This window comes from Aureobasidium melanogenum (genome assembly GCF_000721775.1).
Source record: "Aureobasidium melanogenum CBS 110374 unplaced genomic scaffold scaffold_1, whole genome shotgun sequence".
Lineage (NCBI taxonomy): Eukaryota > Fungi > Ascomycota > Dothideomycetes > Dothideales > Saccotheciaceae > Aureobasidium > Aureobasidium melanogenum.
In genome coordinates this window covers 1,732,430-1,744,774 of record NW_024470053.1, presented here as the reverse complement: position 1 = coordinate 1,744,774, position 12,345 = coordinate 1,732,430, and the positions used below count along the sequence as shown (strand labels likewise).

At 51.3% G+C, this 12,345-nt stretch overlaps 4 protein-coding genes across 4 annotated transcripts; 1 reads left to right on the top strand and 3 right to left on the bottom strand.

Moving 5' to 3' along the window:
• Positions 1-2: 2 nt before the first annotated feature.
• On the top strand, positions 3-1,551 carry M437DRAFT_36022 (MFS general substrate transporter; the record flags this gene model as incomplete). Its single annotated transcript, XM_041019365.1, has 2 exons — positions 3-541; positions 597-1,551. 2 exons carry the CDS (start codon positions 3-5, stop codon positions 1,549-1,551), a joined length of 1,494 nt encoding a protein of 497 aa, XP_040884668.1.
• A 95-nt stretch (positions 1,552-1,646) lies between these two features.
• M437DRAFT_36673 (putative GMC oxidoreductase) lies at positions 1,647-3,482 on the bottom strand (the record flags this gene model as incomplete). Its single annotated transcript, XM_041019491.1, has 1 exon — positions 1,647-3,482. One exon carries the CDS (start codon positions 3,480-3,482, stop codon positions 1,647-1,649), a length of 1,836 nt encoding a protein of 611 aa, XP_040884667.1.
• A 1,880-nt stretch (positions 3,483-5,362) lies between these two features.
• M437DRAFT_62030 (uncharacterized protein) lies at positions 5,363-6,955 on the bottom strand (the record flags this gene model as incomplete). The annotated part of the gene is made up of 3 exons (XM_041024011.1): positions 5,363-5,706; positions 5,761-6,305; positions 6,522-6,955. 3 exons carry the CDS (start codon positions 6,953-6,955, stop codon positions 5,363-5,365), a joined length of 1,323 nt encoding a protein of 440 aa, XP_040884666.1.
• A 1,371-nt stretch (positions 6,956-8,326) lies between these two features.
• On the bottom strand, positions 8,327-11,119 carry M437DRAFT_36615 (uncharacterized protein; the record flags this gene model as incomplete). The annotated part of the gene is made up of 1 exon (XM_041019482.1): positions 8,327-11,119. One exon carries the CDS (start codon positions 11,117-11,119, stop codon positions 8,327-8,329), a length of 2,793 nt encoding a protein of 930 aa, XP_040884665.1.
• Positions 11,120-12,345: the final 1,226 nt, after the last annotated feature.

Here is a 12,345-nt window from a genome sequence, read left to right as displayed (position 1 = left end):
ACATGTTTGCTTGGTTGACGGGTACCGACACCACTCCTCCCACCTTTCTCGAGATCAGAAGTTCGAATTGGTTGATTATCAGTACCGTTGCTGCTGCGGTGTTCACCGACGTGTTTCTTTATGGAATCATCGTGCCAGTCCTACCTTTTGCCTTGAGCGGCCGTGCTGGTATAGCGGAGGATAATGTCCAATCCATGATATCAGTACTCTTGGCTGTATACGGCGGCGCCTTACTGATCGGAGCACCCATTTGTGGATGGGTAGCTGATCGGTTCGAGTCGCGGCGATGGAGCTTTATGGTTGGATTGCTGGCACTAGCTGGGTCAACGATATTCTTGGTCGTTGGTAACAGTCTTGCTCTTATCGTTGTTGGTCGTATCCTTCAGGGACTTTCAGCAGCCGTGGTTTGGGTTGTCGGTCTGGCATTATTGCAAGATACTGTTGGCTCCGAGTCAATCGGACAGGCGATGGGCTATGTTGGAATTGCCATGTCTTTGGCATACTTGCTCGGTCCGCTGCTCGGTGGCATCGTTTTTGAACGGTTCGTTGTATTGAGTGTTGGAAGAAACCACACTTTTACTTACAATTTCTCGCAGTGCTGGATACTATGCCGTCTTTGCAATGGCATTTGCGCTTCTAGGCATCGATGCAATCCTCAGACTTCTGATGATTGAGAAATCAGTAGCTTCAAAGTGGGGGCCTAAAGCACTTGAAGTAACCGCAGATACCGAACACAAAGGCAGCACCGACGATCACAAAGCTGACCCGGAATGTCACACACCCGAAGTTGAGATACCTGCGGTGACACACGAACGACGCAGGCTCCCCAGAGTCTTCTCACTACTGTCGTCATACAGACTCGACGCCGCTTTATTCGGCTGCTTCATCAGCGCAGCGCTGCTTACCTCATTCGACTCAATCTTGCCATTATATGTCAACGAAATCTGGGGCTGGAACTCCATCGGTGCTGGACTGATCTTTCTGGCCGTCACAATCCCCTCTTTTACTGGACCTCTTGTCGGTGGATATGCAGACAAGCACGGCGTCAGATGGCTAGCGGCAAGTGGCTTCATCATCGTTGGTCCTTGTTTCATTCTTATGCGCCTTGTCGATCACAACGACATCCGCCAAAAGGTGTTACTTTGCGCACTCCTAGCCTTGATTGGTCTTGGAATCACTCTATCGCTCACACCACTGATGGCAGAAGTATCATATGCTGTCGATGCTCAAGGTGCAAAAAGACCAGCAGGCTTCTTTGGCAAGAATGGTGCGTTTGCTCAAGCGTATGGGTTGTTTAACATGGCATATGCAGCTGGAACTTTGGCTGGACCTTTGCTTGCAGGCTTAGTCAAGCAGAGAGCTGGCTGGGGTACCACGACGTTGGTGCTTGGCTGTGTCTCGTTTGTTTGTGTGGTGCCGACAGTGATTTGGTGTGGAGGTTCTATCTTCAAGCTGAGGAGAAAACAAACGGCCGAGAAGGCGGAGACAGCGGAGGGTGTACGGAAAACAAGTCCGTCGAGTACGAGTGCGAGTAGCGAGGTGAATGTTTGATGTTGTGTTTAGCATTTCGGCTGTGTATTTAGTTGTATATACCCTATTCTTATTGGTTGACTTTCTAGACTTTACGTTACATCTAAAAACGACACTCAAGCCTCCTCTAGTATTCTATCAGTAATCTTTTCCGCCAACATGTATACAGTACCCTGCGGCTGTCCAGGTGGCAGCAGGGGCAAGGCACTAACATCCACAACTCTCAGATTCTTGACGCCGAAGACCTTTCCGTCTTTGTCTACCACGGCTGTACTGTCATTCTGCATTCCCATCTTGCAAGTTGAGGATGCATGGTAATAAGTGACCGTGGTGTTCTTCATGTACTCAAGGATCTGTGCATCAGATTGGACGGCAGGCCCTGGCGCAACTTCTTCGCCAACAATGACCCTACGCAAGGATGTGGTGTTGGCAAGACGACGAGCGTATTTGAATGCAGCAACTGCGAGGTCTTGATCGCGTTTGTCAGTCAGCCATGCAGGATTGATCACAGGTGCGTCGGCCATGTCTGACGATCTGATAGCCACGCTGCCACGACTGAATGTGGCGAGAAGTCCAATGAAGATGCCTGCGCCATCGTGAGCCAAGCCCGCAACACCATTCGAGGACGCAAAGAACTCTGCCTCTGGCCAATCTGATGGGAACGTCTCTGCCAGAGAAGACTTTGTCTCTGTAGAAAGATTCGAGTAAGAATCGTTGGACAGCTTTACGAATCCAGCAAAATCGGCACCAGTTGAGGTTAGCATCCCTGTGCGATTGACGATGTATTTTTCAGTTTCTTCACGAGCTCGTTTGGGCTGATTAGTCAATGTCGTGCCGGTCTCCAGGTTGACTTCCAAAGAAAGAGTGAGACGTGGGTTATCCCACATGTTTTGTCCAACACCAGACAGATTCGAAATGACAGGGATATTATGATCTCTTAGAGTTGATGCCGGTCCAATAACAGAAACCATCAGAAGCTGTGGCGATTGAAAGGCACCGGCCGATACGATGACCTCCTTGGTTGCGTTCAGCATGAACTTCATGCCTGCGATGTCAACCGACACGCCTCTTGCGGTCTTGGTATCATCAAACATAATCCGGTTCACCAAAGCATGACTGTAGACAGTAAGGGAAGTTTGCTCCAACGCCAATTTGAGGTAGGAGGTTTCTGAAGAGCTTCGTGTCTGATATGTTGCATCTTCAGACATGGTCATGTAGGTCCATCCATTCAGGACTCCACTGTTGGTTCCTTCCAACCCTGGCAAACCAAGTTCAGAAAATCCAGAAGGGAAGTAGGATGACCATGAAGCAGCATATTTCGGCAGAGTGACTTGAACAGGTCCGTCATTTTTCCCAAACACTGCTGTCTCGTCCACAGTGCCACGCGAAGAGTTTGCAGCTCGGGTAGTGGTGTTGGCTGGCGTGTAATGAGCCGATTTCTGGTAGTAAGGCAATACACTTTGCCATTCGTACGAAGGATCCCCTAGTTCTTTGGCCCACTTATCGAAGCAACCGACAGTTGCTCTTTGATATAGCAGGTAATTGCGGGCGCTGGAGCCTCCAAGACATTTCCCCCGTGCATAATGAACCGTACGGTTGAGCAATCCCACTTGAGGCGTTGTCAAGAACCTCCAATCGATGAGGCCATTCACGGCGTTGAGATTGGGGCCTGGGTCTGTAGAGCGAATGACACCTGACGGATACTGACTGTAGTTGCCATTGTCGAGTTCGTAGAAGCTACCAGCTTCCACGACAGCGACTGAATAAGTGCCATTCAGAGCCAGCGTTGTCGCCAATGTCAGACCCGCTGTACCACCCCCTACTATGACATAATCATAGCTGGCATTGACACCAGGATATCCAAAGCTCGTACTGAATAGCTTTCCATAATCCAGATACCCAAGGGCGCTTGACAAGACCGCAAAGGACAACAGGTAGAGTGCTTGGAGCATAGTGATGCAGCAAGAACGACCAGACTTTTCCGCTTTGAAGGGAGAATGAGGATGTCAGATGGAGGACAGAGAAGACTGCTTATAGGAAGCTGTAACATACTGTGTACGCGTCATGCCATAAGTTACAGACGGCTAAGTGAGCGAATTATGCGAAGATGAGCTACACATGGCATGCTAGCCAGGACATCGATCTGGAAAAGCGAGCTGCATGGTAGATTATCTCGTGGTTTCAAGCAGACGGCTGGCACGGAACTGGATATAGGCCAGCGAACGGCAAGCTGGATTTATTTCTTCTGCACCTCGTAGGCTGTCAAGTCCCTGTGTTACCAGCCTTCCATTTGAGCTTCACGGCACAACCTCGATGCACGTCGAGGATAGATGTCATCCCGGCTCTTCACTAAGCTGTTTTGCTTCAAGAGAAGGATTGTGGCTTGAGATTGCGGATCTTGATCGCCTCATGATAATGAGCATATGGGTATGCGACCCGCGCAGCAGTGGATAGTGAGCGCGAAGCCTTCCCTGTTTGGCTAGAACATATGCGTCGAGGTCGCCGACTGAAGTTCTCACCCTTGTCAGGATGTGCCGTCCCTTTGTCGGCCACAAGTTTGGGCTGGACTAAGAAATCGAAGCCTTCGCTCCATGGCCGAGAACCCATTCACAGCAACAATCTTGCCTGGCTAATGATCTGCGCGTGAAAGACAAACTCCTTTTCCACTCATAGATCAACCAGCTCCAGCATGGCTCTGGTTCTGCTGTTGATCATAGGGATTATATTGTCAAGTGGACGGGACTTGTTTATCCTGCTTCGAGTTCTGACCAATCTCGGGATCTTCTAAGGCGCTTTGGCGGAGTGGTTAACGCGATGCCCTGCTAAGGCATTTCCTTCGGGAGCAAGAGTTCGAATCTCTTAGGCGTCGATTTGTTTTGCATCGGCGCGTCCGTTACTTTTTTGTGTCCACATGTGAGTGCAGGCGACATGCAAAAGAGAAACTTATGCGCCCGTACCCGTAGTTAGTTTGTAAGGCGTATCGTCACCATGACTGACTGCAAGTAGACAAGACCTTCCCCCACCCAAGTTGACATGTTCTGCGCGACTCTCCGTCACCGACCTCATCTTGTTCGGCGTGATATCAAACTTCAGCGCTTCTTGGCTGCAGAAGTCGTTTGACTGCCACAATAACTATCCGTTATTGGAAGCACTCCCATCACGCCGACAAAGACAGATCTGGCCCAAAGCCCACAGTCTTGGATAAAGGATTTGGCCCCAAGACCTACAAGGGGTCCGCATCCAACGGCCAGCGGTTGCTTCTCCCGCCAGCTTCGATAGAGATAGAAGCAAACCGGAGGTATCACTAAGGTAGATCCAAGATGAGCGACCGCCGAGGATGCCTCTGTTGCTTCACCAGGAACGACCTTGATGATGAGTACATTGAACAGGCTTTTGGTGGGCTTGAGCAGACCGAAATGTCTTTATGAAGTCTGTCAAGATGTCTCTATGACTTATGGAGACCAGAGACTTCAACAATCCAACTTCACTGTGCACTGCGATGGCTTGGGAGTAAATAATGTTTGTGATTTCTGTTGTGGTGTTCTTGTAAGAAGTCGCACCAAGGAAATGCCCATGGGGTCCCATCATACGTAAGGTTAAGAATCTCTTGACTGCCTTCATGGCAAGTCGAAGAGGGATACAAAGTCTTGTTTCTTGCTTCGGTAGAGACAGTGTTATGCAGAGACGAAGAAAAAAAGAAAGGAAAAGAAGATCAAGTGTGCCGATGCAAAGACCAGGTCAGTGAATGGCAGAGATAGCGCAGGGGAGCTCATCAAGAACCGAGTCGACAGACGACAGAACAGAGGTAAAGGAGCTCAGCGAAGGTCAGGCCCTACTTGAAAGCCAGGTTGTGCTTGACCTCGTCAAACTCCTCCTTGAAGTCGACCTCAGCATCGGTCAAGTCGTACTTACCCTCGTCGTCATCATGCTCATGCTTGACATCGAAGCCATAATCCTCGTCAAACTCCTGCCTGGCCTCGAATGTGAAGTCATCGTCGAAGGCACCGTCCAAAAACATGTAGCGGGTGGCAGCGGAGCTGGCACCACCACCAGCGCCACCACGGCCACGGCCACGGCCACGTCCACGTCCACCACGTCCAGTAGTAGTGCGGGTGGGAGCGGCGGCAGTAGGACTAGACTGATCGTCGTCATCCTGCTGACCAGTAGGGGGGACAACTGTGTCAAGTCAGCAATGATATCGGATGTGGACCACTCCAAGGATGAACTTACTGGTCGTATGTCTACGAGGACGGCTGCTGGCGGCAGTCGCATTGTCCGAGGAGGGAACGCGGGCTGATTCAGTAGCCCCTTCGTTACCTTCACCGCCCTCCTCACCCTCAGCACCTCCAGCAGTACCAGAAGCGCTAGCGGCGCCGGCAGCGCTAGCAGCCTTGTTGGCCTCCCTCCACTTCTTGCACACCTTGAAGAACAGGGTCATACGAGTATCCTCAGACATAGACCCGAATGAAGTCCATTCCTCCGAGGCCTCGCCAAGAGTGTCGCGGAGACGGTTGAAGTAGGCATTCGAAGCATTGATCTGGTTGACACCGGAACCCATCACAAAGTTCTTGCCCTTGGCATTGGTGTGGGCGGCAAGGACGGGGCGGAGAACCTCGGCGTACTGGTTCTCGACGATGTTGTCGAGTTCAGCCACGATGGCGGCGTTGGTGGCAGTAGCCCTGGCGGCAGAGGTTGACGAGGGGCGGCCTCTGGCGCTGCCGAGTGAGCTTCTGGGAGTACGTCCCCTAGTACTGTCGAACACCACGATGGTCAGTCTATTGTTCGATCACACAATGGAAGATGAAGAGAAGGAAGACTGAAAGAAGAAAGAAGGGCACAGCCAAAGGCAGAAGCAGGGCATAGCGAGAAATTGGGGAAGGGTCGGCAGGGCGCAAAGAAGGGAGGGCATGACAAAGAACGAAGCGGGTTGCAACAAATGGGAAGAGAAGGCTGTAGAGGAGATGGAGGACAGAACAGAACAGAAAACTTACCCGGTGGACGTGGTCATCAGATAATCAACCTTGGCGCTGATGCCAGAGATCACTTCGAGGATGAGGCGTTGATTATTCAACATGACCTTCTCGAAAGGCGAAAGGTGCTCAGGATGAGCGGGAGCCTGGAACTTCGCAGTCGTGGCCAGGCCAGGGGCAGGGGCGCGAGCCGGGAGACCTTCAAGCTCAAGCTGCGACTCATCAATGTTCTCCTCCTCACCCTGCTCACCATGCTGCTCCTCAGTGTTCTGCTCCTCAGTGTTCTGCTCCTCAGTGTTCTGCTCCTCAGTGTTCTGCTCCTCAGTGTTCTGCTCCTCAGCAGCCTGCTCCTCAGCAGCCTGCTCTTCAACATCATCCTGTACATCAGCGCGACGCTTGCCCAAAGCCTTGGCACTAGGGCGACGGGGAGGAGAGCCATAAGATTCAGAAGACATGTTGATTGAGTAGAGTGATGTTTTGCTTGTCGAAAGAAGATTGAAAAGCGATGAGTTGAGTGTTTGGAGAGAATGGAAGAGATTTGGATTGGAGGAAGAGGAAGAAGAAGAAGAAGAAGCGAAAGATCGAGCAAAGAGAACCAAAGTAATGCTGTTTGCTCCCGAAGCTACGAGCTGGGTCTTTCGATACCTGCCATGATCTTCTACAATGCAGGAGTCCGGAGTGTGTCTCGTTTGCGCGGCATCAGTACGTGACTGACATCTCTTATGCAACCTGGCCAACAAGCAAGACTCAACTTCGGAGTGTACTACTGGCCTTTGTGTATTCCTGGGCACAGATGATTCTTGCAAGTGCCTGGCTTTGCTTCTAGTCTCTGTTTGATATGATCTTTCAAGGCATAAACCGAACAAGAAAGAAACAGGGTGGAAGAGCGCGTGAGACGCGACTGTCAATGCACGGACATCCCGCCCGTTCGGTCCGGACAATCAGTTCGCGCGCTTTCCAACATCATACTTCTCCTGAAGTTTAGGCAACAGCACATTTTCTTTGTTGGTCCTGCGAATCGAATCGAAAGCTCTGGCGAGACTACCGCAAGATTGACACCGCTGGTCCCGGAGTCGTGCGTTTATCGCCCAAGTGTTGTGCGGCGTTTAGCACTGTGCTGGGTATCTCTAGCGAATCAATGATGCACCTGCATATCTGGGTTCTAATGATGAGACCTCAGACCAAAGGCCGCAGTTTTGAAAGAGGAATATTCGAAGCTCCATTTCACAGTCACTGTGTGGTTACTCATCTGATCGACCACTAATAATTATTGTCAATACTTGCTTACAAGGTTCTTGTGCTCTTCGTGTGCAGAAACGTATGACTCCATTACTTCGACTATAGCCAGGCGCATCAGAACATTGTAGAAAGACATAGTTGTTGTCAGAAGCAGAGGCATACCGCAGAAGGGGGTGAAGATCTCGACTCCCAGTGGAGATTATCCTGCCTCCTAAAGATACTTTGAATTCTTATAGCACACGCAATATGCTTTTGCATAGGAAAGAAAGTGAAAAGGGAAACACAGTGTAGTCATTGGCAGGAAGATGCATTGTACAATTACAACAAGGTCACAAAAAAACAGGTAATGATGTGGAGCTCGTGTATTCAGATTCGATCTATGGGCTAGGCTAATGTTTGATCGTGATGAGCAGCAGAATGAAAAGTGTTCAGCGGTAATGACTGTGTGATACTGTGATTGAAGAACAGGGAACCATAAGGGGGCAAAGGAATTTTGAGGGGGTAAGGGGACTTCGAGGGGCTCGCGAGAGAAGCTGCAGAGTCTGCGGTCAGTCTGTGTAGTACCGTGTAGTGTAACAATGGCGTCTCTACTGCATAGGAGCCCAGGAGACTCTGCGGCCAGCCTGGCCAGTCTGGCCAGCGTTGTCAGTCTTGTCCGTCTTGCGCTTCTTCTTGAGGATAGTGGGAATTTCATCTGTCTCGGTGACATGCCACTTCAGGCGAGGAGGAATAGGCATCTGAGGAACATCTGAAATGTTTTCGTACTCAATGATGTGGCCAGCGTCAATGTCCGCCTGGAGCGAAGCACGCCAACCCGAGCGATGAGGGTCAGCGAGCTCATCCGGAGAAAGCTCAACGATCTCATCTTGCAGGTGAGAAGGGATAGTGTACGGAGCGAAGTCACCAAGAACAATATCCGGGTCCGTGGGATGAGGGATCGAGTGCTGGAGTTGAGGGATCTCCTCGAACTCAAGGCCGGTGTGCAGGTAGAGGCGCTTGCGGTTACGCTCAAGCTCCTTGTGGTATTGAATAGAGCCAGTGCCTTTGAATCCAGCATCGTACCATCCATCAGCGGCTTTGGCAGCATCGTGTTCAGCGCCGTCCGTGGCCTCAGTGCTGTTGTCCATGTGTTCGATGCAATCTCTTCTACGGGCCCAGTTCTTGCCACAAGAGTACAAGCAGTAGTACCTGCCGGACGCAAGAGCTTTGGCGTTAATCTCAAGCTGGCGCTTGACCCTCTCAAGGCCACTGTGAACATTCGAGCTCATATGAGAGGTCAACACAGACAGAGAGCGGTACTCCTTGTCCTTGTCCTCCTGAGACATTGTGGGGTCCTCATTACAGGCAGGGCACCTCTTGTCTCGAGTCTCCCAGAACTGCTGAGTAGAGAGAACATTGTTAGTGATAAGAGACATGGACATCTTTGCCATGAGCTCGTAGGAGATAGAGCTTCCAGGTCGTGAGGAGGGTCCAGGGGCAGATGGACCAGGGGCGGAGGGTCCAGGAGCGGACGGACCAGGGGTGGAGTCACCAGGTCGAGATGCGGAACCAGGGGCAGTGATGTCCTCTCCGAAGGGCTCCTCAAGTGCAGGCTCATCTTCTTGGCTTCCGACAAAGAGACTATCGGGATCTTCTTCCTCCTCGTCCTCAGGGGCTGCAGAGGAGAGCTGCTCCTGGGCTTCATCCAGGCGGTCCTCGCCAGGTACTTCCTCCAGAGTGCTAGCCAGCGTTGAGTCTTTGGCGTAACGCATGACTTCATCGTGGAATAGGCTCGCTTGAGCGAGTAGTGAACGCTCGTTGAGTGTATCGAGAGTATCTTCGCGAGCCTGGATTGTGGTCTGCGCAGTGACCAGGATTCGATATGCTTGGTTGCGAATACGACGGCGGTAGTTCTTGTACTCATCAGTACCAATGGCAGAGTTATCAGGGTCTGAAGCCATCAGCTCTCGAGTGACCAGGTTCAGAGCTTCGCCTTGAGTTCTGAGCAAGCGTGCGGGATCCAAGGTGTTTACTGCGAGCGATGAAGGACCACTGATGGCGGGGTCATGACCGAAAGCACCAAGTTGGATACCCAGACCAGCAGCTGTAGGATTGAATCCTTGCCTAATGTCCAGGTAAGAAGTCTCAAGGGTGCGGCTATCAGTGGTGTGATTCATGACTTCGCGGCTCAGATCCTTTGAGTAGTTGACAGACAGGTCTGTAGCAGCACGACGGCGGATAGAATAGAACGTGATTGGGTGAGGATAGCCGAGGGTCTTTCCACGCTCTCTGATGTAATCGGTGAGTGCGTGCGCATTCAGGGGCTTGCTGGTATCAAGCTCGAGGCCACGGGGACCTGAGGCGTAGAAGATGGGCTCATCCAGCTGATCATCTCGAATGGTAATGTTGGCAAGGTCACCAGCAAGGAGATCCTCGATGGTGTTGTAGTCAAGCAGAATACCTCGACGGAGAGCGATAACCAACAGGCGATGAGGGACACTGAATATGAGCTGGTCGGCGGGGGGTGATACAAGTGTGTAGGTCTTGGGGCCAGACCTATCAGCATCGGCATCTCTTGTATGCTTCCAGTGACGGATGGTGATGACAGCAGTAAACCGACCCTTGTCAGATGGGTCGCGTTGAAGAACGACATCGCGCCAGACAAGATGAGGCTGGTGTCGGGTGTTTCCAGGCCCAGTGAAAGACTCTGCACCTATCGAGGCAGGGCGAAGAGCAAGAAAACGTCCAAGGCACCAGGCAAGGTGGTGTTGCTCAGCGTTCTCAATGCATGCTGTACGCATCATGTCGCTTTCGATCAATTGCCGGATCTCAGTAAGGCCGACATGGGTCTTGACGGTCGCAAAGATGGGGTCGACGGAAGAGCGGTCCTGGACGTTGAGGCCGTTCATGGTAGTGGTCATGCGATTGAATGCAGCTGTGTTGGTAGGGGGATCACGCTTCAGCTGACCATAGATCCGGGCAACCCAATACAGCATGCTTGCACGAAACGTGGCAAGGGTACCCCAAGCGATCTCTGCTACGCCGTAATTCGAGCGTGGCTGAGTAGTCTTGAAGCAGAGGATGAGAAACATCTCGAGATACTGGAAGAGCTTTTCATGGTCCTGCGGGAAGGCATGGGGATGAATGTCGACGTGGCTCATGTCTTCGGGAAGGCCCTCCAGAGTTCTGATCATTTCGAGGTAGAGATAGATATGACGATCCTGACGGTTCTGGGTGGCTGGGGCCTGCCAACGGAAGGTGCGTAACTCGCGGGCTCTGGTTTCCAGATTCTCGATAAAGTCGAACTTGACCTGACCACCTTCAAAACGTACCTTTTCGAGCGTCTCACGAATGGAGGCCTTGCGCTTTGATGGTACCAGCAGGGCTGCTTTGGGCGCCATGATGGGCGACCGAAAGATGACCAAAGAGCAAGTAGAAGACGAAAACGGATGGAAAACGGATGTGAGGCAAGAAAAGAGATAGGGATGAAGCAATGAGAGAGGAATTGTGGGTGCTTGATTGGCAAAAGTGGGAGGGTTGATCGAGCTTATGTATTGCCTACGACGTGTTGCTCTCGATCCAATCTTCCAACTCCCCACGAAAGAACTTGCTGGGTGTTTGGTCGAACAACAAAGATACTGGAGTACCAAGCTCAAAACGCGAAACAACACAAATGCAGGAGCTTCCAGATGGTTCCAATAGCTGCAACAGGACTTTCGGTTACCACAACGACCAGAATGGACGTGTTGTTACTGGTTTGACGTGAACAAAGACGCCATAGTCTGTTGACATCTGCTTGATCACTGTCTCACAACACATAAGAAGCGTATGGAAACAAAGCAGGCAGCAAGCAACAAGGAATGAGACGGGCTTGGAACCTGACGGCGACTGCGCTGCTTCACGGAAGAACTGTTTAGCGACAGCGTGCATGACGATGTAGAACGTGAACATGGTGTTGAGACTCCGAGCTGTGCTGCCACATAGTATTATTGTCTGCGATGACCTTAACATCGAGTTGTTGAAGTTGATGAGTGGTGGAGGTGCGAGGTGAAGAGTCGAATCGTGCAGGCGCATCGTGTCAAGAACCGACGGTGACCAGATCCTGAAGATCTGAATGTACAATTCGATATCTCCTTGTCGCACTCAATCCATATCCTCCTCTTGCGTCGCCAGACAGTATTCTTCTTTTTGCATGACGCGAGCGATCGTTAAAAGCATTTGGGGGCGCATGGCGGGCGCAAGGACGAGGCATGGACAGGCTCATGAGGTAGCTAAATGTCTCAAGACAAGAAGATGGTTGTCTCGACTACAACATAGACGATGACAGCGAGGAGTAAAATACACTGATCAGCTATGAACGATTGGTATGGGATGGGTGGTTCGGGGCTTGGGGACAAACTCGCGGTCGCAGCTTCGGCAGCACCCGCGTTCATACTCTAGTAAGGTCTCATGACTACAACTGAGTGTTGTCCACAAATTCGGGAGGGAAGCATATGATGCGATCAAATAGATGGTTCCTGTGAATTATTCAGCATCATGTGGATTTCGCCTCGTCAGACAGTCAGTGTTTTCTCGAGATACTGTTGTCTAACAGCAGCATGAAAGCAGTATATATCGCCCGGCAACG